Here is a 26,995-nt window from a genome sequence, read left to right as displayed (position 1 = left end):
TTTCCAAAAAAAGGCAAATATAGGTTTAATGCCAGTCATCCAAAATTGACATTAGTCTTTTAATATAAGGCAAAAATAGTAATTTTCTTTTATTTTTTAACCTACATTAAGTACAGTCAGCCATAGTTGCTCTATAGAATATGCATCATTGAGATCTAAAAGCAAGATCAGCAGAGAATGCCGACTCATGCCTTGTAAGATCTTCTCAACATAGTGACAACCCCACAGCAATCTCTGGGTTAAGGATTGGATTAATGCTGCAGAGAGCTTTTGTTAAATGAGTGTATAATTTAGATCCCATGCACCACAATCACATGTCCATGTTATAGCCATTTAGCACAAATAATAATTCTTGCAGATCTAAATGTGTGTCAATATACATTAAACCATAGAAAATGCCATAAAATACTCTATGCAATCTTTAAGCATCTGTCTTCAATATAATTGTATTTACATATTTTTGAACTTCTAATATGTAATAAGTCAATGAAGACATTTTTACAATGTTTATTGGATTATGAATTTATAAATTCAAGGACTCAGAGGCACATAGTTTAAAAGGCCAAGAACACCAAAACTAATTAAGTCACAGAAATCAGATTTATGGACGTAACACCAGTAAAAAATAAAAATCACATCCAGACTAAAAGCAACAGTTCTTAAAGAATCATCCTTCAAAGACAGCATAATAAAAAGTTCTCATTTCCCTCAAAGAAAAATAAATCATCCCACCTACCAAGCTAGAAAAACCTATTTACAGTTGTACTTTGATCAGAAGTATCATTAAGTTGTGTAATACAGCCACTTCTATTCTTCATTAGAATTTAACATTTCTTTTAATGTATAGTTGTATTTACAAATGCATAAATATCGTAACTCTGATCTTCATTACGGTTTGAATGAAAACAGGCTGTTAAGTCACAATACAAACGTGTTAGTGGAAAAGTAGGTGCATTTCAGTATCATTCTCAAAGAACAGGAAGCCAATACTTCTGATAAAGCTCAAGTTCATCAACGAGACCAGGTTTTTAAGTTAGGTTAATGAAGATTGAACCTCTTCCGTGTTAACTCTTTACATCGGTTTCTTCAGTCGACTTTCACTACGCTGTATATTTTGGTTACAAACCAAAAGCATGCAAAGAATCCAATAGTCCCTAAAAGAGAGAAAAAAGAAAATTACATGTTAGAACACTGACACAGGAGACATTAATTTCTATCTGTAGTTTATAAGTCAGAATGTATGTATATGTGATCTGCTGTCCTTAGCATTCAGTACATCAATCAGATCAGAAAATGGAAAGTTACAGACAGTACTCAGACCTTATAGGCATCAACTACTCTGTAACCTCTCATTATTTTCAAGAGCATAGAACAGATCATGTAGAACACTCTAGTAGTAAGATGTTTCTGTTTACTTTTTTGTTCTTGTTGTTCCAGTACGCTGCAGTCCCACTCCTTCACACTGCTCCATTTCACCCTTTCTCAGTGACTACTCACACACATGATCTCATATGCTCAGCTGTCAGAATAGTTATTATTTTTTATAAACATAATAACATCATCAGAGTTCCCATTACTTAGCAATACTTTAAGGTCTTGGAAAATTAGAGCACTACCTTTATTTCTCCATAGACTGAGTTAATACAAATTTCAAACCATAAAGTAGTTACTACACAACTTGTAGTCCTACTGAAAACATGTGTTACATACCTTAAAAATAAACACTTCTGAAATACTTACAACAGTCAAAAGGTACACACAGATTTGAACTAAAATTGTAGGATGAAGACCATTTCCCTGATTATTTATTATCCTTCTAGCAGAATAAAAACAGCGGCTTCATCCCTTCTTTTTGTGTAACTCCAAAAGAAACTTATAACAAAAATATTATTTTGAATGTGAAATAGTTAATATAGGTGGGCTTTGTTAATCTAACTGGATTACATCAAAATTTAGTCTCAATCAGAATGATACTGGATTAAACAGCAGCTTAGAACACCTGTTACAGGAACCTTAATTTCCCACAAAAACTAGGACAGGAAAAAAGCCCTGAAGATTATCTGATTTCTGCCTAAATACCTCTTCTAAAATTATATCCTGAACTTATACTAGCATCAAAGAAGTTCTTTAGAGGAAAAAACATCGTATGTTTTATATCTGGTAAGAGGGGCAACAAAAGTTGTGCGGTAACTTGTTGTCTATCAAAGCTTGAAAGGAACCATGAATGATATCATGGTCATTTTTTTTCACTTTACGCTTGCTAAACTACTGATGTTTAAGTGACTCATTTACTATGATACGTAGTTGTGATCCCAGCTGTGAATCAAAAATTTGTCATGTAGCTCCCGGTATTGTGCCTGCTGAGTCTGATCAATGACCTGGAATGCAGTATGGATGCAAGTGCCTGAAGCATGTGTTACACTGACATAGCAGCAGGGCATCATCAAAACCCTTCCTTCCCATCCTGACAATTTTTCACAGATGAGTAAGCAGCAGCAGAATAGCTTTCATACAACAATTACGACTTTTTCTTTTTAGCTTTTTTATCATCCTGACATGGGAAGTCAGCTGCCTTTGGGAGCATTTTTTGCTAAATTGCTAATATGTTCTTTCGTTTAAAAAAGATGGAGAAGAACTGCCTGTATCTTCACCCTACCTCTGATTTCTTCTGTAAATCCTTATCTCAGAGCACTTCAGTAAATCTGAGAGAACTGAACGTAATCTGCTTTTACATTCATATCAAAGTAATTGGACAAAATTCTTCTCAAATCTTAAGAAACAGGGTTATTTCCCCAAATTAAAAGGTAATTTGTACTTAATCTTAAGGGAAGTAGATAAAAAAATTGCTAAGCAGTGTTTTACAATTCTGTATAATTAATTACCTCAAGTGTATCCTCTCCTAATTTCAACATAGAAGTTGAAAATTTAAAAAACCAAGAGCATACAGACTCTGAAAACTTAGTTCTAGTTGCACAGGATGACTTGCATTTCCACTGTCCCAGTTACAAACAAATGAATGCCACAAAAAGCAACTGAAAGGGGCTGGGAATAAATCACTTCACCTTTGCATGCTTGTGAACCTATCCTAAAAATTTGCTGGCAGGTGTTGTTGCACAGCCACTTGGTCAAGTGAAAGTGAACACGTGAGCAAAGGAAAAAGGGGATGCAGTGGACACATCTTAATGCCTCTAGACAATGTCATGTGACATGACTGACTCGAAAGAATAAGGGCAAAAGATGGAAATTATTTGGGTATCTGAGATGCAAAAGGCAGCTAAACCATGTCTCAGCATAGAAAATTATTGTAAATCCCCTTTATCTTGAATGAATCTGCTCCAAAATTAGTGCATGGATCCAAAGCGAACGGAGTGAACAAAGGAGACAGGGTAAATACAATTCTGGTTTTGGGCAAAACTGTTTACTATTACAGGCAGACTTGCTGAACATCTGTTGGAAAAGCTGGTGAAACTAAATTAATTGACCTTACACTTATGTAAGGCCTTACTGTTTTCACCTTACTTTGTAAGTTTGCACTGCCTTTAAAACTGTTCGGCATACAGCAGCACACACTCATTTCTAGTTGAACAACCACACATCCTAGGATTTTTTTGTTCAACGAAACTATCAGTACACCCAGACCAGAGGTAAAGGTTAAGAGAAAAGCAAGGTGAGAAAGAAGAAAACTTGAGCAAGGGAGGCAGAATCTCTGATCTATGCATTCAGAATGACTTGAAAACTGGTACAGAAATGTGAATAAAAGCAGAGATGCATAAATTACAAACTATCTGCAAGCAATGCCAAAACACACCGGACTGACTTAAAAAGAAGGATGGAAGATAAAACTGACCACTTCTAGGACACAGCTTGATCACTTTTCAGTGAGATTATATAATGCACTCAAGTCCCATTTCTTCCTTTTAAACAGGCAATGACCCAAGAAAATCCTTGCAGCCCATTGGTCCCATTCATCATCATCTGCATTCAGTCCACAAACAGCTTCAATATTTCCTCAGCTGTAGTGGACATATCTTTGAAATATTCAGTTACACTTAAAATGAACACCATTCTTACTTCTTTATTCTTCCACTATTTTTGTTCTCCTAGGTTAAGTGGAAATGAAAATTCTACTTAAAAGTCATAGTGAGATTTGTATTAAAAGTTCTGATGACAAGCCATTTGTAGTCTAGGAGGCCTCAAAAGATAGTGTCTATACACAGATACATGTATCTTTTAATGATTCCAAGCCTTTGGAATCATTAAAAATCATCATCAAGAAGCCTGAAATTATTTAAACCATTGATCAGTTCAAAGTAGTCTCAGAAGTACTGCTCTGTAGGGCAGAGTATACAAGGATGGACTGCATTCTGCTGGAGCAGAACACAGAATTTTTAAGATTTTTTTGAGGAGTTGATGGTTGCTGCCTTCTTGCATCAGTTTGAAAGGAGACTTCTTGCATTTTCACTGCTGTTTTCCCACCCTAAACAAGGGCTATTTCTGCCTGACTGAAGACTACAATGGAAAATTTTGTGACCTCATCTCAATTACTTGAAGAGGAAATTGAAATGCAGCACCTAAGACAGATGTATTTTCCAAACGCTCACAATGAAGATTACAAGGTTCTGACAAGACTGATAAAAAAAAAAATATTACAGAAATTCTGTCTGCTTCCCATTCCACTTCAATGCAATTGGGATAAAGGCAAATACATTCTCTAAGAGAGCAAATTAAAAAAAAAGGCATTCTTTGTCTACCTTTATTCCTCTCTCTTCCTTCCAGCTATTCCATAAAATCTGCAGGTTTTTATCTTGACACGGTAATTTTATACTTGATTGTGTGTGATTTGAAGTGTGCTTCTCCAAGGACAACTTATTTTTAAAAACTGAGTTTGTCATATGACTATCATAAAAATAAAATCTGGAAAGGTATTTATCACATATTTGTAGACCTAATGATAGGCCACACCTCAAGTTAGCAGTAGTTTTGCCTCATCCTCACTTATCTCTTTTATTAAAGTTTGTAATCACATAGTTGCAATATGCTACACTTTGAAATAAATCAAAGTCATACATAAATTTATAATTCTGTATCAAGATCATTTTTCCAAGGATTCTACTGTGCAAAACTAAAGGCAGATTCAAAATTTAAAATTCAGGTTCAATACACTTACCTGTGAAAAGGAAGAAGATCAAAACCATAATCATGGTATAACCAAAGTATAAAATGGTGCTAGCTGTTCCTGTGATTTGCAGTTTAGAAAAGAAATAATGTATTGCATATATTAGGAAATAAACTGCAGTGAAGCCACTAGTGAGAAATGAACGCCACTGCCAGTGATAGTCCTAGAGTGAGAAAAAATACAAATGTGTGAGAAATATCATGTACACCTCTGGCCCACTGACCCTACCAGTGAATACAGAGCTACTTTCTCTATAATTACTTTATCCAAAACTAAGTTTTTGTAGGGTTTTTTATCTAGAGGGAGAAGAACTATATATAATCAATACTGCTTTAATTACACCATTCAAAATTAGAGATAAGTAACCTAAATATCAATAGCAAATACAGAAAATACTAAAACCCCAAATAAGCCAAGTGTACTTCTTTCCAGCCATAGAGGTTTTTTTTCCCAAGGTTGGGCATGTCCAAAATGCACTCTGATTGAACAAAATTAATGGATTAATTTAGCACCTTCAGAAAACAGGGAGTGAGAATATAAAGATGTGACACCTGACTCAGCAATACCCAGTGCAAGGTTTTAATATTTCTTACAAGTTTTGCCAATAGTAGCCGGCTTCACTTTTTTAAAGACGTGGTGCACATCTCATCTAGCACTAGTGCTCATGCTGAATTCTGGAATACTTATTTTCAATTACAAAAGCATTAACATTTTTGGAAGCGTTCTTAGAACATTATCAGGTTTGAAAACAGAGGAAATATTTCCTACCTCTGCACATAGATGGAAGTAGCAGAGCAATATTGTAGCCTCAGAACATGTAATAACCAAAATAATGAATACCAGAAACAGGAAGCCAAACATGTAATACATCTGGTGGGACCTATAAAAGGGAGTTTAAAAAAATTTAAATGGTCATTGTGCTATTATTATTTCTTCACAGGTAGTAAGATCACCTTCACCTTAAGTATTTCCCCCTTCCTATTGAAATACTGTCAATTGTGCAGCCATACAATTGACCAATTTATTTTCTAATTAAAGAATAGGAACCTTGGCTGCTCAGTCTGGGAACACTGAGAAAGCAAGGTGAAAGCATGCCCTTGGTTGGGATTTTAGAGAAAGAAATGACTAAACATAATGGTGAAATCACAGTTTCAGTGAAGTCAGCATGACCTCTTCCACTGACTTCAGAAGAACCTGGATTTCACCTCACATTTCAATCAAAGGGGCAAAGCTCAAAGCTCCAAAATAACAAGAAATGTCAAATGCTGTAGCTGTCTGTGTTGGGTAGAAGCACCAATTCAAGGTTCAGAAACAGTTTAACAAGATCCAATAACTAAATTGTGCCAGAAGGAAGACAAATTCCTCACAGTAGATTAGTTCGTCAGTGAGCTCACATCAAAATTCACTTATACTGGACTAGTCTATGGAGCTTTGTTTTAAAAAATCATTACTCTTTTTTAATAAAAATTTCACAAGAATTTGTTCTTGGTTCTTTTTTTCCTCCCAACAGTAGTAACACTTTTCTAGCCTAATAACAGCTACCAAAAAATCTCAAGTTTATTTTAATAAACTTTACTACTGTCAAGTTATATGCTATATATCAGCTTCAGAGCCACTTCCACATGAAATCACAAGAGTAGCATGAGAAAACAACAACTATCTGAAGGTAGGTCAGCTGTAAATTGCTAAGCATATCACAGCCACCTCTCTGTAGACCCCAACAAGCATAACAGGCACCAAGTATCTTTGAAATAACAAAACATTAAAAAGATACTAACATTTAAATATTATTGAACCAGTATTATGGTAACACTGCATCCTCAAATAATCAGGGAAAGCATCTTGAAGAAAAACTTTCACAAAGAAATTACCACTTTTTATGATGGAGAAAATTCAATTTTTGGTGAACTTACCAAATACTATTGAGAATGAAGAACAACTGTATAAAGATACATCCGAAAGGAAGAATCCCTCCCATGATAATACCAGGTAATGGCTTTGTATAGAACGATTGCTCAGGAATCTGACGTGGAATTTGATTTGTGCGAACCGGGTGTTCAATAGCCTTTAAACGAAAATAACAAACAGTTAAATAAATAAAGTATCAAACCTTTTTGCTTTCTTTTTGTAATGAGTGGTGGCAAAAATTCTACTCTATTTTGAGCATGTGCATACCCAGCTACACTACATTCGCTTTTGCTCCAGCTCAGTTACCAACACTCGCTTGGCAAACTTGCTAAAAGACAGCTCTTACTGAAAACATAGTGACAGATATTTTGGACTTCCCTTTCAGTGTTTGCCTATCTATCATCTGTTACAGAGCCTGAGCTGATTTACCATATTTCAGCTGGGGTAGTGGTGGTGCAGATTCCTGCTTTCACCTTCTAGAAATTCTTGCATGTTGTCTTTCAGGATTTACTTAAAGAATCACACTAGGACAAACTTACTGAAAGGACCCAATCTGGCAATTTAATCCTAATTTAAGACACATGCATGGATCAGCATGGTGGGAGAAAACAATGTAAGGCATTTTAAGATACATGCATATTCTGCATCTTTTGCCTTTCATAACGATTACATCAAAAGCATCAATAGACACCTCCTTTCTGATTTGATTTTCAAGTTTTTGTGACATCTACCACATTGCCTTATTAGCTTATCAAATCTTCCTTCCTTAAAAGAAGACGTACACAGCTGTACAATGCAGGGTAACTTGATGGAATTTCAACACAGTTATCAGAAAAAGCCCACTGAAGTAAAAAGTGCCTACTAAAACAATATTCTCTGAAAGTATTACAGGAGATCTACAGAGAGCTAGAATCCTGGCTTCCTATGCAGGAGAAAGCCCACAAATGTATATGTTCTTATAGAAATTTATTTGTGGGGGATAGTAAACAGGTTTTTAAGGAAAAAAAAAAGAACCAATCTCATTATTTAATGATTTGGTCACCAAATTACTAAATGTTTGGTCATAAAGAGTCCTCATAAAAATATGGAAAATTGATCGGTTTAGGAGTAAATCACAATTAATGTCTGCCAAGCAGAGATAACCATTTACAGAACACTTATGCAAACAGATTTCACAGAACTCCAGCAATTTGATCAGGAAACATCCTCAGTGTAGAGGGCAGACAGGAACAAGAAATACATGATGAAATGATGAAACCCAGAAATGCATAATTTGCTTTCCCTCATGCTTGCTGGGTCAAGTACTGGTTTTAGTTCATGAAAAAGATGCTAATTAAAATTAAAATGCTCAAATCACAAAACAATGACAACCCAAATCGCTGCAGAGAAGTATCACTGCCACCAATCATGTGTCACAGCCTTGGAATAACAAGACTGGTTCTCTAAGGCAGTTCTAAAGTAACTGAACTGAAATGGAGCCAACAGTGCAACTAGCTTAGGTGCTACCTCAGTACAGAGAAAAATATTTGTGTGTGTTTATGTATGCATGCACTTAAAAAAACAAATTCTTGAGAACACTTACGTTTTTCTTAAACCCAAAATAGGCACCAATAAAGGTCAGTGGTACAGATATGCAAAACCAGAGTGCCAAAATAGCAACCAAGGTACCAAATGGAATAGCTGCTGAAGAGCCTTCTCCCCAGAGAATGAGGTTCATGATAAAAAAATCCGCAAATACAATTCTGAAAAACACAGAGCACACTTAGAGCACAGAAATACTTCTGAACATTCAGTAACCGTGACAAAACAATGGCACTGTTTTGAGATTTTAGCACGAATCTCTGCTAAAACCAAATGACACACACAAAATATGAAAACAAAGAGATCAGACAAGCAATTCTTTGTTAATCTAGTGGGACTGACCTCCAGCAGGCACTGACGTTCCAACTAAGCTATTTCAAATATATGCTTGTCTTAACTACACTTCAGGGTAAGACTGCTTGCTGTGATTAAGTGGAAAAAATTATCAGAGTGGTTATATATTATATGACACTATATAAGACTGACTACAGTGAGGTCAGAATAGTGCAGTCCAGAGAATGAAAGAAAACAATTAAAAAGTGGGCCTAAAACTTACTACTATCATAATGCTTTTTCCTAATCAACCTTTTCATGTGGTGAGAGTAAACGAATGCTTACAAAAAAAAAAAAAAATCTAAGGATGACATGCCACTAACATACTCATCTTTGTCAAAAGCACCATGATACTCTTGGAGCTCCCAGAATAAAGGGACAATGCAAGATTTACTTGTATAGCTGAAATCTAAAAAAATTAGCTATGCACATCAGAAAAGCAATTTAATTCTCTTAATCATAATATTCTCAACTTACCCAGGACAAAGGAATGATGTCAGCAGGACATTTGTTTTCCATTTCTCACCTCCAAATGCTATATATTAAAACATTTGACAGACATTAAAACATGCATTAAGCTCAACTATTAATTTTCCAGTCCATTTACTTGTTATACTTAGCTTGCAAATACTCAAATAATGTGCTATCATGCCCAAAACCAGTAAACTAAATATTCAGTAATAAAATTGGATTTCCTTATCCTATTGCTTAACCACAGAACTTCAAAGCAAAACGTCTCAGACCAAGGTCAGGAAAGGTATCCAACTAAAACTGTGTTTCTGACGGCTTTATCTACTAAAAGGAGGGAGCAGATTTGCTGTATTTCTAAATCTTTAAAAAATGTTTTAAACCTGGAGTGATTAAGAAATTTAAGCTTTCTAGCATTTGACTGCAGGTTTCAGTAGGTAAAGATACATAAATATGTGAAAACCAAGCTTAACAGTTTTCTTGAAATAATTCTTGCCTGTGAATCTTACAGAAGAGTCAGAACTAACACGCTTACAGAAGTAGTGATGTCTTCTTGAGCCTTAACAGCATTAAGCAGTGGTGATACCAAAAGACCAAAGATAGCTTTTTTAAGAAAATCTTTATGAAATTGCACTATGCTGATAAAAATTCTAGTCAATATACTTTCAAATGAAAATATCCTGCTGGAGTGCAGTGAAGCTGATAATTTCATCTGAGCACTGCCATAATGACATGCTTCTTTATTTCAAGAGTCAGAAGTGATTATGGTTAGAGTGATTTTAATTAAGTTTCTATTTCTTCATAAAAACTTGGTAGAACGTGACAGTAACTATTAAGATTAACCACTTAATTTCAACTCAGGTTTCACTTTTTAAATGCAATTTTGGAAAAAAAAAACCCAACTTTTAAAATTGGATATCCATTTCAGTTGTATTTTGTTTTATGCATCACATTATTTGTATACTATTAAAAAACCCCCATTCATCTTTACATGCTCTAATACAGCTATAAACCACTTCCTGTTATAACAAAAATATCTCTGAATCAGTCATTCACTGTCTTAGTAGTTAAACACAACATTCAAGTATCAACTAAGTGATTACCAATAAGTAAAATATTAAATTTTATCCTTAATAACTACATTTCCACCAAAGACATAGGATTCAATTTACCATTAATACACTTCAAAATATCCTTCAAAACAAACAGTATACACCACAATACCAAGAATAATTCTATCCTCAATTATGCTCTTAGTACTAAAATTTCCTTCTGTTTAAGTTTTAACTGGCTTGGATATTAGGAATACTTCACTTTCATGTCACCACCACTATGCAAAAAACTCCCGACAAGATACCAACTCACTTTTCCCACTGGTTTTCCCCACATGAAAATTAGAAAATGGTAAGCAGAAAGATCTCCAATATCTACTGACAGGCTGAAGTTCTGAAATAACTTTTTCTCTAGCCCCATTCTAGGGGAAAAAGAGAGAAAAGATCCATTTTTCTCAAGTCAAAAAGCCTTTCACCTTGAGTAATTAAAACAAGCTGTATGTGGAATGCCATGCTTCACCTTAAAATAAATCAGAGGATACAGGGGTAAACCATCTGAGGCTGGCAAACAGACAGGTTTTGAAACAATAGCTGGGATCAGTGAGGGCGAACAGTATCAACTAACTCCTGTCAGGGGCCCAAACACCACAGGGCTGATTTCTACAACTACAGAACACCTAACAGTCCTTCTCCCCATGCTCCAGCCACAGTCCAAAAAGCATTATTCTCCAAAATACCTGGGAGCTAGCTAAAAAGAGCTCACAAATCTCAGGCATGCAAGAACTGAGGTTCACAATTTGGGGGTGCAGGTGTGTGTTACCAAGCAATAACCACAGCTAAAATTCAATGCAGGTTTACACAGTCCCCACTGTGACAGTAAACAGAAGCAGAAAACAGTCTGATGTGAAGATGTAATGACCTTAGTACTAATATTATTTAATTTCACAAATACACAGCAGCAAGAGCAATTCAGGGTCTTTAGGCATCATAACATCAAAACCAGTGTAACTATTGTTAAATGTTCTATATATGTATATTCTGTTGTTAAGGTAAGTACATTTCCCCAAATTGCCCTGAGGGAAGCTACGAACAGTGCAGCAAAATAAAAATCAGTTCTGTAATGATAATTTATGTTAATGACCTTAAGCCTTGTCATTTTCAGTAACTATTACTCACATTTGTAGAATCTGGCAGCAACATAACCGGCTGGAGTTCCAAGCAGTACCCACAAAACTACAGCACAGGTCATTAGAGCTCCCCTGTTAGCAGGTGACAAAAATCCCAGGCAAGCAAAAACTGTGAAGCAGAGATGCACAATTTTAGAAATGACTTAGAAACCTTAGACTATATGTTTGACTTAAAGCCAGTACATCAGTTATCTTATAATCTGTGCATACTAAGTTGCATGTCTACTACATCAGCTGAGCTGTTTATAATGACTTTAATGAAATTTCTAGACAAAATGATACTGCTATTTTTACTAGCACCATGCAGTGAAAAATCATGTACAATCAACTAAATCCTCCCCACTTTACTTACACAGGGTAACAAAAGTCATTATTAAGATTTGTGTGCCAGATCCTAGAAAAACTGACAACAGCATTCCTTTTCTTGGGGGCCTGAAAATATCACCATGAACCAGTTTCCAGCCAAATTCTTCTTGAGCATCTTCCTGTAAAAGAAATACATCTCTTTTAACTCAGTAGATTGCAACTTAAATAGCCAGTTACAGCTACACATTTAACTGGAAAAATTACTTTCCAAATAAATTTTAGGAGCTACATTTTAGACTTACCGTGGAATCCATTTGATTGTATCTTGCAATATCTTTATGGAGTGTCCTCAACATAATCATAGCTACCATTCCAGACAGAAAGAGGACAATCACCAGGGAATTCATAATACTAAAAAGAAAAAAAAAAAAGAAAATTAATGAAAATCATCATTCAAACTGCAACGTAAACACTTCAGTACAATAAACTTCCTCCTTACCTAAACCACTGGATGTGAGTGTGAGGCATGGATTCCAAAATATAATCCCATCTTGATGCCCACCTGATATTTTTTTCTTCCTGGAAGAGTAAACACATGAACATCAGATACAGTCAGCATCCAACTTGCACATTTAAAAGTTGATGTTTGTGCAAAGCAATCTTAAATCTCGTGACTAATTGAAATTTCGAGTTCCATGCTTTACAGGGAATAGTTTAATAATAGCTACCTAGAACAAACCTAAGCCTTGACCATAGAATCTAAAGCAAAATATTTTCTGAATTTGAGCACCTGTGTCTTCTTAAGACATTAAGGCTTACCAAATTAATTTAATTGTGCATCCTCCCTTCAAGAACTGTATTGGTTCATCTGGAATGGACCAGCAGAATAATGAAAGAACCACATATAAGTCCATATATGAAGAAACTAAGCTATGCTATACAGTCTCCAAATGATACATCACTCACTACATCATGCTCTGTCCAAATTATCCTTTGCTTTCATACAACCTCATTTCAGTACCAAATACCAAACCCATTACAAACAGCTTTTGCTGCAGGACAGGTGGGGAGGCAATACTACAGAACTTACATTGCTAGCAGAGGGAAGAGAATTATTCCTCCAGGCATTTCAACAGATTAAACTTATTCAAAATGAACATTCATTGATCAAAAACACTTCGAAAAGAACATTTCTTTGTTTTATTTTGCAGAGTAAACAGGAAAAAAGGAATAGACAGTGTTAATCAAGGTGAAGATGGCTATTAAACAAACCAATTAACAAAACTGGCTAGGTGTCTGACAGGCTGTTATTTCAGTAATTTCTAACATACAAGAGCACTTTCCAGTAAAGCCAGATTTTGAAAAAACCCAGTGGGTTAAAAAAATGTAGTCAAGATCACATATATAGTTCACTGAGATAATAAAACCATGTCTCAAAGGAAGAAACAAATTTCTAAACCAGTATCAATGAGTCTAGGACAGAACTGCATTTTTCCTCATACTTAAATTGCCTTTTTTGTCTTCCTGAGATGACCTGGTCTGCCAACCCAATAGAAATTCAGAAGATTACCTCCAACTGATGTAACACTGTGCACAAGACAGTTGCACACACACAGCTGGGCATGTCATTTTTAAGGACAAACAATCAAATAATATGAAGCTGAGGTCACTCTTAATTACTAACTTCTCACAGGTTTCCAGAAATACTTGCTTTTCGGTATACAAATTAATTTCAGCACTACAACTGATATAAGTTTTTAAAATATCATTATATAGTATATACATAATATAATCCCCCCTGAGTATACTTCTTATACTATTTATTGTATTTTGAACTCAGAGTGGAAACACTGAGAAGGAGTAGGGAACTTTGATAAACAGTTTGTCCAGCAACCTCCATCTACAGAAAACCAAAACAAAATCAAAACCTCCCTCTCTTTTCAGCAAAATGAGAAATATTCAGCTATCACTGCTGCCTGCAGTTGCATGATATACTGCTCCTCTGCTTTTAAACAGAGAGTAGTAGAACAAAGACTACCAGCTTCCTACTCTTTTCAAGGATTCCAGGGAAGGAAGACCTTAAAAAGAAGGCAGCTTTTGCAGCAGGAGGGCAGAAAACTATCAGCTTCAAGCTACCTACATGAAACACACAATTTCTCAGACTTAAGAACTTGGATTGAAAAATAATCTACCAGACAACCTAGGCAGATGTGGAAAGTGTGACTCTTAAAAACCACATATGTGTTTCACATCTACTCTGTGTGTGCTGGTATGCAAAACTGTAATGTGTGTGGTTAAATCCCAAACCAGCTCTGACATTCCAATTCAAATAAAGCTTTAAAACTACAAATTTACTATTCTGAGCCAATTTTAATTGTCCATCTTTATAATTCAGAGTACTAATGCATGATTTTAAGAGGTAGCCACCACAGAAATCACAGTACTCACATGAAAAGTAACTGAGTATGTGTATGCAATTTTGACTTCTCCACTGGCCTTATTACTTATATCCATGGGCACTCCTGAGCAGTCGGGGTTGTCTGGGTGAGTATGCTTGTAACTGCAGGGAGACAAGACACAGAATGAAAGCCACTTCACTGACAACATTCTTAAGAAAGAATTAATTCATCTTAGAAAAGCATACCAAGGATACTTCCCTTCAATATAAGAATTGTACTTAATGTCTCATAAATTTCAGAACTCATAAGGAACATATGCTAAGCTCAAGAATTTTTGAAACGTGAACTTCTTAAACAAGATTTGTCTCTTTTTTTAAAAGAGCACAGTCTCTAAAGCAGAGTACCAAAAATGAAAGAAGCCTTAGTATTGCTATGGACTTCCAAAACATCTAAAAAGTTACACCACCAGAATTACTAACTTCTCTGAGGAAAAAATACTTTCAACTGAACCAACAACGCAAGAAGCTCAGTTATACCACGGAAGACAAGATGCTAAGAAATAACACAACAGACATGAATTGTGCAAAAGCCACACAGACACCAGGACAACTGATGAGTGTATCTGTGAAATCTTTCCATACAAATCCCAATTGTTGAAGAGATCAAATCTTGCACTCCAGTCAAGCCTGCAGCAGGCACTGGTGTCCTGTTCTGATACAAGACAGAATATTTCCTGGTAGGGGAATTAGGGTTCTACATGCATGCACACACACTCATCACACCCCACAAACACTTACAGGTTTTATTTCATCTTTTCTTGGTCCAAGTAGGAGAAAGTGCATCAAGGCCCATCAAATAACAAAATTACATAAGACTGTCCTAACTACACTACATCAATCAACAGGGGAGGTAATCTACAGGTCACATATCTGAAAGCATTTCTGACTAGCAGCAGGTTTCCAGATCAAAGCAAGTGTCTTGGGATGGATGACTTTTTGATGACAAGTTACTTTCAACTACTAACCTTTTTGGTTCAAGTTTAGCAGCAACTAGTCTTGCTCCCAGAGCTTCATTTTCCACAACATGGTAATAAATTTTTATGTCAACATGGTTGAAAATATAAAAGGTATCCTTTTCATGAAATTCTGACTGCAATGAAAAAGTGTTATATTAAACAATCAAAAAATACAGACATCTCAAAGCCTTACACAGAAGTCTGCATAACAGAATTTTAGACTGCATATAGTTTTTCTGTCAAGAAGTCCTAAAATATGAATGTGAGATACTGGAAATTATAAAGACAGTAAGTGCCTTCTTGCATTAAAAACATAAGTTATGAAAGTTAATGCTAAGAACAGTCGAGTAAAATTGAAAAATAGAAACATTAATTTAAAATATTTAATATATATATTTATGAATCAATTTAACTGAAGATGTCCTATTTTATTTAAGTAGCAAACTGAATAGATAACTATGGGACAAGTTTTGTTATTAGAAGCATTTCACAAGCATCAGCTATTTTAAAACAATGACTATATTTTTCAGAAATTAAACAGAACCTCCCAAGACAATGCAAATAAATGCTCTCCGTGGCACAACCACCTTTGAAACCAAAGATGCACAGGAATGAACAGCAAGCAGCAGCCAAGAATGCTGAATGCAAACCTTAGGTGAAGGGAAACATCACCTTAGAATTTAGTTAGTTAAAGAGGTTGTTAGACTCTCAAGTAATTTAACAGCTATGTCTACTGAAGTTCAGTTAGAACCTCTAAAGTGTTCTAGCTCCGCCCTTTCTATAGAGCACTCCCAGTTATAAGAATAGTTACATAAATGAAATGTTCTTCTACAGTACATCAGTTATTTCTTCAAAGGTTATTTTCCTTCTACTAAAAGCAAGTATTAAAATAAGATTAAAACAATATTGCCAGATTACATATTTGATCATATATGCATCCATTCCCATGGAGACCCTGAAACCAACTCATTATGGAGGCAATTAAACAAAATTGGCAACCACAGAAACTTATCTTTGGTAAGATCTATTAAATAAACCAACCATCTTGAAAAAAAACCAAAAACCTATCCCAAGTTCTCAGTGACCTTGCCATGGAAGAGGTCTGTGGTAGTCTAAAGACTTCCTGGACTTTCTGTTGTATTCTTATCTCCATAATGCTTTCAGTGCACTTATCTGGATCTCCACCAGTATATCAGCTATCACAAGAGAAGCTTTGATCATGCAGAAATCTTATCTTTTTCCATCAGCTCCCAGTTTTAGGGAAAGCAAATCTTCCAAAAGTACGCAGAAATACAAACACACCTATGCAAATCTGCTTCCATGAAAACACTTCTATCCCACAAAAATGTCAAGTCCAAGCCTTCAAACATTTCCATTTCTTAGGCAATGAAGGATGACATGCTTTCCTTCACCTTTACTCTCCACTTGTACTGAATGTTATGCATGTTCACCCCCTGATCTTTTAGAGCTCTTCTGTACTGTGCAGCATAAGAGACCAGGTTCTTAGGCTTAGATCAGGTTTTCAAACTGAGGTACTTGCAGAGACCACAACACTTGCCTATTTTTAGGCAGCATGTGTTCTTAAAATAGCAAGGACTCCCCATAGAAACATGACACAGGAGAAATGCAAGTCTGTAAATTAGTAAGAAGTGATATATATTAAAATACATATAATTGCATAAACATACATTAATAACACAGGCATCTTTTGGACGGCCATCTTCTGTAATGTAACAGCCAATAGGAAAACCAGGATTACAGAACCTCTGGCCATCTTCCACATCGTAACACCATGTCACAGGCATGTTGTCCACAATCCTGTAAATGACATAGTGACACTTCACCATTTTTCAAAATACACAGTGTAATGGAAACAAAACCAGATTAATAGTAATCTACTTTGCTATATTCATTACTGGAATATTAACTACAAGAATAATACTACCCATGGAATTGCACTGATTGCCAATCCAAGTTCCAAACGAGGTACAAGCATGTAGCTCTTCAACTGAAACCACTCTATTCACAGCACTGTTTCATGAAGTCCTCATGCAAAACCAGCCCAAAGCCAAAAACTCATCCAGTCCAAATTTGTAACAACTTATCATTTTGTCTTTAAATAATGGCCAAAATAATCAAATTTGCTAAACCAGCTAAAATTGTCAATTTCAAGTTTAAGACAAAACAAAAAAAATTTTAAAAGCCTACATCACAAATTATTAATTCTCCAGCTTACTGATTGCAAAATACATTTTTCATAGCACTCTTAAAACTTTTTTTTTGCTATTTAAGTGGATTCCTAATCATTAACCTCATGTATAGCTACCAAAGAGTATGCAACATTTTAATTAGATGATTTGCATTACCAAAAAATTGTAAGCCACCGAACAACTGTTTTTGTACAAACTCCCGTGTCTGAGAGAGCCAGTGCCAGCTGGCTCCAACACAGACTCCCTGCTGGCCAAGGCCAAGCCCATAAGTGACCAGAGGCAGCACCTCTGGGAAACAGATTTAGGAAAGGGAGAAAAAACCTTTCACAACAGCATCTGCAGCTGGAGAGAGGAGTGGGAATATGTACAACTCTGCAGACACCAAGGTCAGTGGAGAAGGAGGGGGAAGAAATGGTGCAGCCCATGGTGAGTTAGACTGTCCCCTTGCAGCCTATGGAGGACCACAGGGCAGCAGATATCTGCTTGCAGCCCATGGAGGACCCTACATCAGAGCAGATGGATGTGGCCTGAAGGCTGTGATCCCATGGGAAACCCACACTGGAACAGGGTCCTGGCAGGACCTGTGGCCCCATGGAAAGATGAGCCCACTCTGCAGCAGGTTTGCCAGGACCTGTGAACCCATGGGCGACCCACGCCTGGAGCAGCCTCTTCTTGAAGAACTGCACCCCATGGAAGGGACCCACACTGGAGCAGTTCCTGAAGAGCTCCAGCCCATGGGAAGGACTAGCACTGAGGAAGTTCATCAAAAACTCTTCCATGGGAGCAACCCCACACTGGAGCAAGGGCAGGGTGTGGAGAGTCCCGATCCTGAGGAGGAAGGAGTGGCAGAGACAACGTGTGATGAACTGACCACAGTCCTCATTCCCTGAGCCCCTGTGTGAAGGAGGTGGTGAAAACTGGAAGAGAAGTTGAGCCTGGGAAGAAGGGAGTGGTGTGGAGGAGGAGTTTTAAGATTTGGGTTTATTTCCCATTACACTTCTCTGATTTGACTGGTAATAAAGTAAACTAAATTCCTCAATTTGAGTCAGTTTTGCCCATGACAGTAGTTGATGAGTGATCTCTCCCTACCCTTATTTTGACCTTTCACTACATTTTCCCTCCCCTGTCCACTTGAGGAGGGTAGTGACAAAGCAGCTTTGGTGGGCACCTGGTGTCCAGCCAGGGTCAACCCACCACACGACTGGACTCAATAATCTTAGAGGTTCTTTCCAACTCAATCAATTATGTGCCTGTATATTTGAAATTTTATCTCTATAATGTATGCTAGAGAGATTGCTTGCTTTTGTTAGTGTTTTCATCTCCTAATCAAAACAAGGCAACATGAACATATTGCAAGCAAGTTTGGTTTGGATAAAAGCTTTCCTTTGCATCTATGCAGCAAAGACAAACTGAGCTGCCTTCAAGCAGCAGTAGCAAAGCCAGAACAAATTGGTAGTTTAAGTAGCAAATCATTTTTCACAGCTAATCTTCAAATTTAAAATGACTTGAAGAGATTATACATGTGGAGCAAATATGCTATTCAACAGTGTTCTTATATGTCTCTCAAGAACATCTGGTGATGAACATTGTCAGCCAAGATATCAGTATAGCTGTTGAGTCCAATTCAGTATGTCAATTCCTAATCTTATTAAGTGGCTTTTGAAACCTTAGAAGTATTTTTCACCATCTGTGTTCCCCAGGAATTTCATGATAAATTGAAGCTGGATAATAACCCTCTACTGAATCCTCACTTATGCTACCTTGTTCATCCCTGTACAACATACCTCTGTACCATACTCCTGGAGCATGCATCATTAATCACAAAATCCAGCCACGGCCACTTTGTGAAGCTGTGGCTAAGGAGGACTAACAGATATAACCAGGGATTTTTCACTGGTCCCTAAATTTTAGGGCACTGAGCAGAGCAAAAAAAAAAGGACAAAAAAAAAGCCATTAAAAGAATTAAGTAATAACCTAAATTTCAAGGGAAGTTTTCACACTGAAAAACAGAATTATCTATCTTAAACCTCAACAGTCCTATCAAGTTAGCTACGCTGGTTAAAAATAAAAGTCTACTTGAATACACTAAGTATATTTTTTAAACAATTTAATCTACAGGGGAAAAAAAAACAGTCTGAAGTACTTTTTTGTATGATTAATTTTACACAGCTCTGTTTCAGCTTCTATCAGCTTAAGTTATGGGCTTTCCTAAAAAAAAATTAACTTCCTTCAAGCTTCATAGTCTTGGGAAGCTATTTTTAAGTTTCACACCAAAATATACATAACCTTTTATAGCTGAGTCTTTTATGCCAGACTCACATGCATTACTCAAATTCAAAGTGGTGCAAATATTACAAACATATGCAGTATTTAAGAGGAATATAATCAAGTCCAGCATGTTTGAAGCTCCACTTGTTTTAGCATTAGGCATACACACTTCAAATCCCTGCAAAAGTAGCTGTACATTTCAGAGTTTCTGTATGTTCACCTACCTGAACATAAGACTCTTGCCTGTGAACCCTTCTGACATAACCTGTCAAATTCCTACTACACTCATTTTCAAGAGGTTCCCAGAACATTTACAAAAGTGAACCCCGGTTTATCCCCACAAAGGGATATCCCGTATCAGTTCTTGAGAGCAGTAAAAAATGCACTTGTAGCCTTTCCAGCTGTTTCAAAATTGAAGAAATGGAATGTGACATTACAGAAAAACAGTTAATGACAATGGCAACATTCAACCTGCATTTTTACTAAAATATCCAAAAAGTTTAAATCCGATTAGATGAAGACTAACACATTTGTCCCCATAAAGCAGGAGGCCCATATTTGGAATTAGGGCATACCTATGAGTGACATGAATTAATGATGTTCATGCATTCCTTGCTAAGACATGCCTCAGGAACTCATGCCCAAGTTGTTCCTTCTATTCTTGCACCTGAAAGCTGCTATTGGCGGAGCCTGCCAACACGTCAAGCACTAAATAAACACTGATAACATGGCTGGGACACTTCCAGCGTCAAGACTGAGCCTGCTGATAAACATTTCACAACTCTTGGATGTGGGTGCAGTGTTGGGAAACTGAATATCTGCCTGAGATTCAGCACACACATTCAGCCTTGCCCCACCCTTAATGCCCATCTGATGAGGATTCAATGTCTGAGATCAAACAGAGCTCCAAGGTCAATCGATGGTTACAGAGGGGCCCAGGGAATAGGAAAGGACCAAGCCTTTATGCATTCCCCAAAATTATTTAATTAATTCGTTTTCATTGGCCACCTTTCCCTTTCACATCCATAGAAGAGAAACAAACATCACATAAAAGTCTTTCAGAACTGTTGATCCTGTCTCCTGGACACAGCATTTGAAGGTGAGTGCAAGGGCTCTCAAGGAAAACAAAGACAACATAGCAACAGAATAAAGGTCCTGTAAGACTTTTCTCAAGCTAAGGCAGGACTAACTTCTATATTTACAGGTGAAAAAAGCAGCAGTATTTTACAGTAAGCACAAAGCTTTGTGTTTAGAAATAGATTCATTTCCATTGCTTTTCATGCCTATCCTTCAAGTGACAGATTTTTTTATGAAGACAACGAACAATATAACATTTTATGCAAAAACAGAAGAGGAAGAAATTAAGTGCACATATCTAGTGTTCCATCTGTGTTAACTTGAAAATACAAAAGTATAAACTAAATTATCACCAACATACTACACTAACCAATCTATGAATTTTAGACTTACCAACTTACCAGTGATGTTGATAATTCAGTAGCATACTTTTTTTCAAAAAGTCTAATTTCTGTTTGTCTTCTGGCTTTGTGGTATCATATGTTTTTGTACAAACAGACTTACACGTCTCCTTCTTGTTGAATGTGAACTAAGAAAAATGAAAGACTCATGAGCAAAAAGGTTGTAACAAACTGTCTTATTTCAGTACATAACAATTTATCCTATACATTTCATTTCCTATACTATTATAATGAAAACACCTAACAAATTACTAAGACTAGGTACATCAACCCTCCAGAGGAGGTTTTTATATTGGTGTGTGCTCTAAACCCCTCCTGTCCTCCCTGTAGGAGCCCTACAGCAAGAGCTCCTTGTTACTGACTAGCACACATTTTCTGCCATGATTTACCAGATAAGTCATTTGACCTCTCAGCAGCCATGCTGTCAAAGGCAGCTTCAACTGGTAACTTTCTCTCCTACTACTTCTGTAGAAGAGAATGTGAGAGTTTCAGTCAGCAGGAAAGACCAGCAAGCTAACACCATTTATAATTCTTCCGTTTTATGGCTGCAATATTTTCAGATCTGGTTCTAAGAAACAGGAGTGCTGAGCAGCAATAATCAGGTTTTGTCAGATCCCAAAGAGAGAAGATAACCTGCACAGCACTTCAGGCTCCAGCCCCACCATGCAGAGCACATAGTTACAATTAGGTTAAACTGACAGATTTTCATCGTGTAGAATTTCAGATGCTGAAGCTTTCTCAGATAAAGCCCTTGTGAAAATCAGAGAACCAACCCTGTAAGGAGACGGTTCTATCCTCTCCCCAAACAAGACTTGGCCAAGGTTTTCAGATGGACGTTTCTTTCCTTCTGCTTGACAAAAATCAAACCTGAATTAGAGAAAAGATACAAAAATGAATAAAACATTCTCAGCTACAAATAATTTTCCCAAATCAACATGTTCATCACAAGTGAAGGAGCTATACAGCTTTCCCTGTAGACAACAGTTTCTTCATTTAACCTGTGAAGTGTAAAAACCACTGCCCTGGTTTGAGAATAAACCAGATGAAACAGAGCCAACATTGAAGTCTCTTCATCAGCTATTTCAGAACACTGTAGCGTAAGTTTCTTTAAGTAATTGAAGTTTCCTATTTGAACAGGGATTTTAGACAAGAATTAAATCTTCATCTAGAGTTTAATAATGACTCTCAGAAAAAAGCATGCAGCCCAGATGCCGGAATTTGAGGGAAAATAAAAATAAAAAAGACAGAGACAGCTCCCTTACAACAGACACTATTAAACAGGTTATTACAGTTTTATTCACCAACACATTTAATAGCACATCCTCCACGTTTTTCCATTCTATTTTTAAAAATAGCAAATTTCTGTTCTTTAAAGTGTAGACATAACTGATGCTTAAGCTCTTCAATATTAACAGCCAAAATATTCTTTATAGCAAAAACTTTACATAGTTGTACCAGGCACTGATACATTTTGTGCACTCCTATGATGTGTACAAAGAAAACATTTAACACCTCATTAAGATAATTGATGGGATGTTCGCACCTCATTACCACTTCAACTCATCTGGCATCGGCTACTAAAGACAGAGGTAATACTTTGATCTACAGTGACAACTGATGCAGTAAAGTATCATATATTTATACACACATATTTTAACCTTAAGTTACACTACAACAGCGATTCAACCTGCATGAGGGCCTGTAAATCCATGCACTGAAGTTATGAGCAGACAACTGAGACAAAGGAAGCCATGTAGGCATCCATCTGCTCATTGAAAACCCTGTATTTGTAAACTTAGGTTAGCAGAATAAATAGTCATGCCTCAGTGGCACACTGCTGTAAGAAGCAGTAGATAATACTATAAGGTAAATTAAATCCATCTTTTTGGAAAAACTGACAATTAAAATGGCACAAATGGTATCATATACTTACGCAGTGTATTCGTAGGGGAGGACAGACTCTACTGAGTCAAGCCTGTTCACAAACAGCTCGATTCCAGACTGAAAGAGCAGAGAGAATCAGCAGTTATATTTAAAGCACTCCTTCAATTCCCATGGATATATAAAAATAGGTTTGTTTGAATAAGGTTAAGGAAAGCTGAAAATGTAAGATTTGTGTAATCGTACATCTTGATGTGTAATGAACTGTATCTGCTGGGAGCACAAGCAAAGCCCTATCTAACCATCACAAAAGCAGTGACCACATGACAAAAACACTTAAAGGCTAACATAACGACTCCAACTACAAGACAGCAGGAAATCATGCACAAAAATAATATCATTAGCACAGCTGCCAGTGTTTGAGTTTAATGTACCAAGTTAGAGTCATATTAGTCATCACCACAACTTTTGTGTAATCAAAGTCTCAAAAGAACATGAAGGAAAGTGCAGATGAGACCAGTACTTCTCCCTGCATTTAAGGATGCTCCACAATTTTATATGTGTAGTAACTATAAACTGAAACATGATAATTTCAACAATGCAATGAAACTGATACATTTTAAGTTTAAACAGAATCTCTTTTCAAAGAGAAGGCAAGGATACCCACATTTACCTTCCTATAAAAATTTTTCACTAACTCTGTCAACTCGGGTAAGAACCAAAAAGTCAGTCTACTGTGGTTTCAGACTAGTTTAATCTATATACATTAATTACAGATGGGCTACTCCACTTCTACTGAAAGGGAGAGGACTCTCACTCTTCCCTCTTAGTCTCAAAATCCCTTCCCTTATTCTAGTCTTGCAGTTTCAATAAATTTCAAGTGTCTGCCTTACACTGCTTTTGGCAGTTATCTGCTTGCACAGTAAACCAATCCAATGGGCTTAAACAGCAAAAGACCTATACAAAAAATTCTGAAGAGCAGTTCTTAATATCACAGTAGGCTGTCCTCACTTCAGCTGGGATAGAATTTTCTTCTTAGTAGCTGGTACATTGCTGTGTTTTGTATTCAATGAGTGAATTATGTGATAACACACTGAAGTTTTAGTGTGGCTAGGTAGTGCTTACCCTGAGTCAAGGACTTTTCAGTTTCCCATGCTCTGCCAGCACAGAGGTGCACAAAAAACTGGAAGGGAACATGGCCAGGAGAAGTTGACCTGAACTGGCCAAGGGGCCACTCCATACCACAGAATATCACACTCAGACTATAAACTGGGAGAGCTGGCTGGAAGGGGACAATCACTGCTCTGAGATAGGCTGGGCATCCATCAGTGGGTGGTGACAAATTGTATCGTGCAACTTGTTTTGCCTGGGTTTCATGCCTCTCTCTCTCCTTTTCATTAAAATTATTATTATTGTTTCTATCATTAGTAGTACATTTTTTTTCAATTAAACTATTCTTATTTCAACCCACAAGTTACTTTTCCCCCACTTATCCTCACCATCTCACTGGGGTCAGCAGGGAACAAACAGCTGTGTGGTTCTTAGTTGCCAGCCAGGGTTAAACCACAACGCAAACTGAGCTGTCTTACTGTGTAATCAGACAAAAGCTGAAGAGCAAATCAGAGGTGAATGCCCTCAAGAACAAACCCTCTCCCTTTCAACAGCAAGCCATCTATTTTCTTACCAACAGAAGAGCATTTCCTCCCTATGAAAATTCACTCAAGTTCAGCCAAACCAAGAAATTCTGGAGGAAAAGAAAAGCTGGAAATGTTCACATGTATCTGTAGCTCGGATACTTCAGTTGGGTACTGTGTTTTACTGATATGACTTAGCTGTCCATGTGCAAGTCAGGATGCAGTCCTGGGAGACACAGGAAGTTCTGTGAGCTGTTAGTGTGACCCACTAAGTGAAGACACACCTTCAGGCTCATCTTTCCCCTGCCCTAAGCCATGCAGACCTGCTGCTCACCTCTGGGTAGTCTATGCTTGCCATAACTCTCTAAGTCACCTCAACTCCCAAACACAGCAGGAAACTAGACTGGCAAAAAGTTGGATAGTTTCCTGCCATGTTAAGCTCAAAAGCACAACAAGTAACACAGCTGAGTCAATGCAGAGGACAGGAACACATTGCCTTTCCCCTGCCCTAAGCCATGCAGACCTGCTGCTCACCTCTGGGTAGTCTATGCTTGCCATAACTCTCTAAGTCACCTCAACTCCCAAACACAGCAGGAAACTAGACTGGCAAAAAGTTGGATAGTTTCCTGCCATGTTAAGCTCAAAAGCACAACAAGTAACACAGCTGAGTCAATGCAGAGGACAGGAACACATTGCCTAGGGGGAAGACAGCAATGAAATCTCACTCTCAGCAGCAGGGAATTAGACTGCCTCAGCTGGCCACAGAACCATGGCCTTAAATTAGCTACTTTCATCGGAGGAGATTTACTGAATGATGCAATTTTTCCTAAGAATTATATGCATTGCTGCAGATCAGCATATTTGATAAACCATTTCCCATACAATACCAAACCCTTTTTGGAGCAATCAGGATTTTTTAAAACTGAGTAAGGATTCTTAATCTTTAGGCAAGAATTACTATTTAAGTCTGCATAGATCCCATTCCATTTCTGACGATATTCTAACCAAAACCAGAAGAAGCAGCCAAACTGAGTTTGCCCAAGCAGTTTAGCAGGAAACTTGGAGAAAGGGGGAAAGCCACAGGTCTCATTGCTCTTAGCTACATGCCCTGTTAACAACATCTCATCCTATCTCACCAACACAGGACAGGAGATGACAGCAATCATAACAGACAAATAGTAGGCATTGAGATCTGGCATGTGGATTGAAATCCTCAGGCAGAGGAAAATGCACTATTACTGACATTGCAATTAACAGTGATAACTGCAAAACACCTGTGAGAAATGAAGCCTGTCCAAGGAAACTTAATTTTATCCACTTACATAAATATGATACAGCAATAATGCAATCATATATTGTTTCTCCTTACCAGGAACCAGAGTACATGCAGCTGCAGACTGCATGGAGAGAATTAGATGTGAAGAGTGCTTTAGACTTCTCCATATGCCTGTCTAATATGGAAATTGCTAAGAAGTGGCTAATTGCAGAAAGAATTTTTGCACTACTACAATTGTTGGTGTTCAGCTGCCTGCTGGTGGTACATTTAAATTACCCAAGTACCTCATGTCACATTTATTAAATGATAAAATCTCAGGAGAACACAAACATTTTGTACATGTTTTATGAGGAATAAAAATGCAGAGACATCTGAGAAAGATCATCCCATAAGTGTCTCAGATTGGTTACAAAATATAGTAGGCTATGAGGTCCACTTGACTTAAAAAAATAAATCTGCCTTCTACAAGCTTAAAACAGGAATAATCCAAACATAGCAATATTTTTCAGGGATGTTGTGAAAAAAATACAAACTGCAGCTTGAAAGCTTAAGCCTTTATTTGAAAAAACCCCATTCCTTAAGAGGGTGGTGCAGCACTCTAACAGGTCACCCAGGGAGGAGATGGCTACTCCATGCTTGGATGTTTCCAAACTTGCTTAAACAAATGTAGAGCTGAGTTGATCTAGTGTTCTCAGCAGTGGTGCTTTCTGTCCTCTCATGCTCCATACTCATAAGGCTGCAGTATGTGACCTGTTGAGGTCACTTCCAAACACCATTTCTGTGGTCCTACAAAGAATGTCTACAGGACATTTTACTACTACAA

The 26,995-nt window shown here is 37.0% G+C and overlaps 1 protein-coding gene across 1 annotated transcript; it reads right to left on the bottom strand.

The window, feature by feature from the left end:
• Window positions 1-26,095, bottom strand: TM9SF2 (transmembrane 9 superfamily member 2). The gene is made up of 17 exons (XM_014308267.1): window positions 26,033-26,095; window positions 23,315-23,382; window positions 22,155-22,248; window positions 21,382-21,509; window positions 17,114-17,243; window positions 15,435-15,559; window positions 14,460-14,571; window positions 12,511-12,590; window positions 12,314-12,422; window positions 12,058-12,190; window positions 11,695-11,814; window positions 9,476-9,533; window positions 8,667-8,826; window positions 7,090-7,241; window positions 5,945-6,056; window positions 5,168-5,339; window positions 1-1,154 (listed from the first exon to the last, which is right to left on the bottom strand). Exons 1-17 carry the CDS (start codon window positions 26,093-26,095, stop codon window positions 1,087-1,089), a joined length of 1,884 nt encoding a protein of 627 aa, XP_014163742.1. The 3' UTR covers window positions 1-1,086.
• Window positions 26,096-26,995: the final 900 nt, after the last annotated feature.

The sequence above is a fragment of the Geospiza fortis genome, unplaced genomic scaffold (genome assembly GCF_000277835.1).
Source record: "Geospiza fortis unplaced genomic scaffold, GeoFor_1.0 scaffold84, whole genome shotgun sequence".
In the NCBI taxonomy this organism is placed as follows: Eukaryota; Metazoa; Chordata; class Aves; order Passeriformes; family Thraupidae; genus Geospiza; species Geospiza fortis.
The sequence above is the reverse complement of the archived record's forward strand: the minus strand, read 5'-3'. Positions and strand labels throughout refer to the sequence as shown.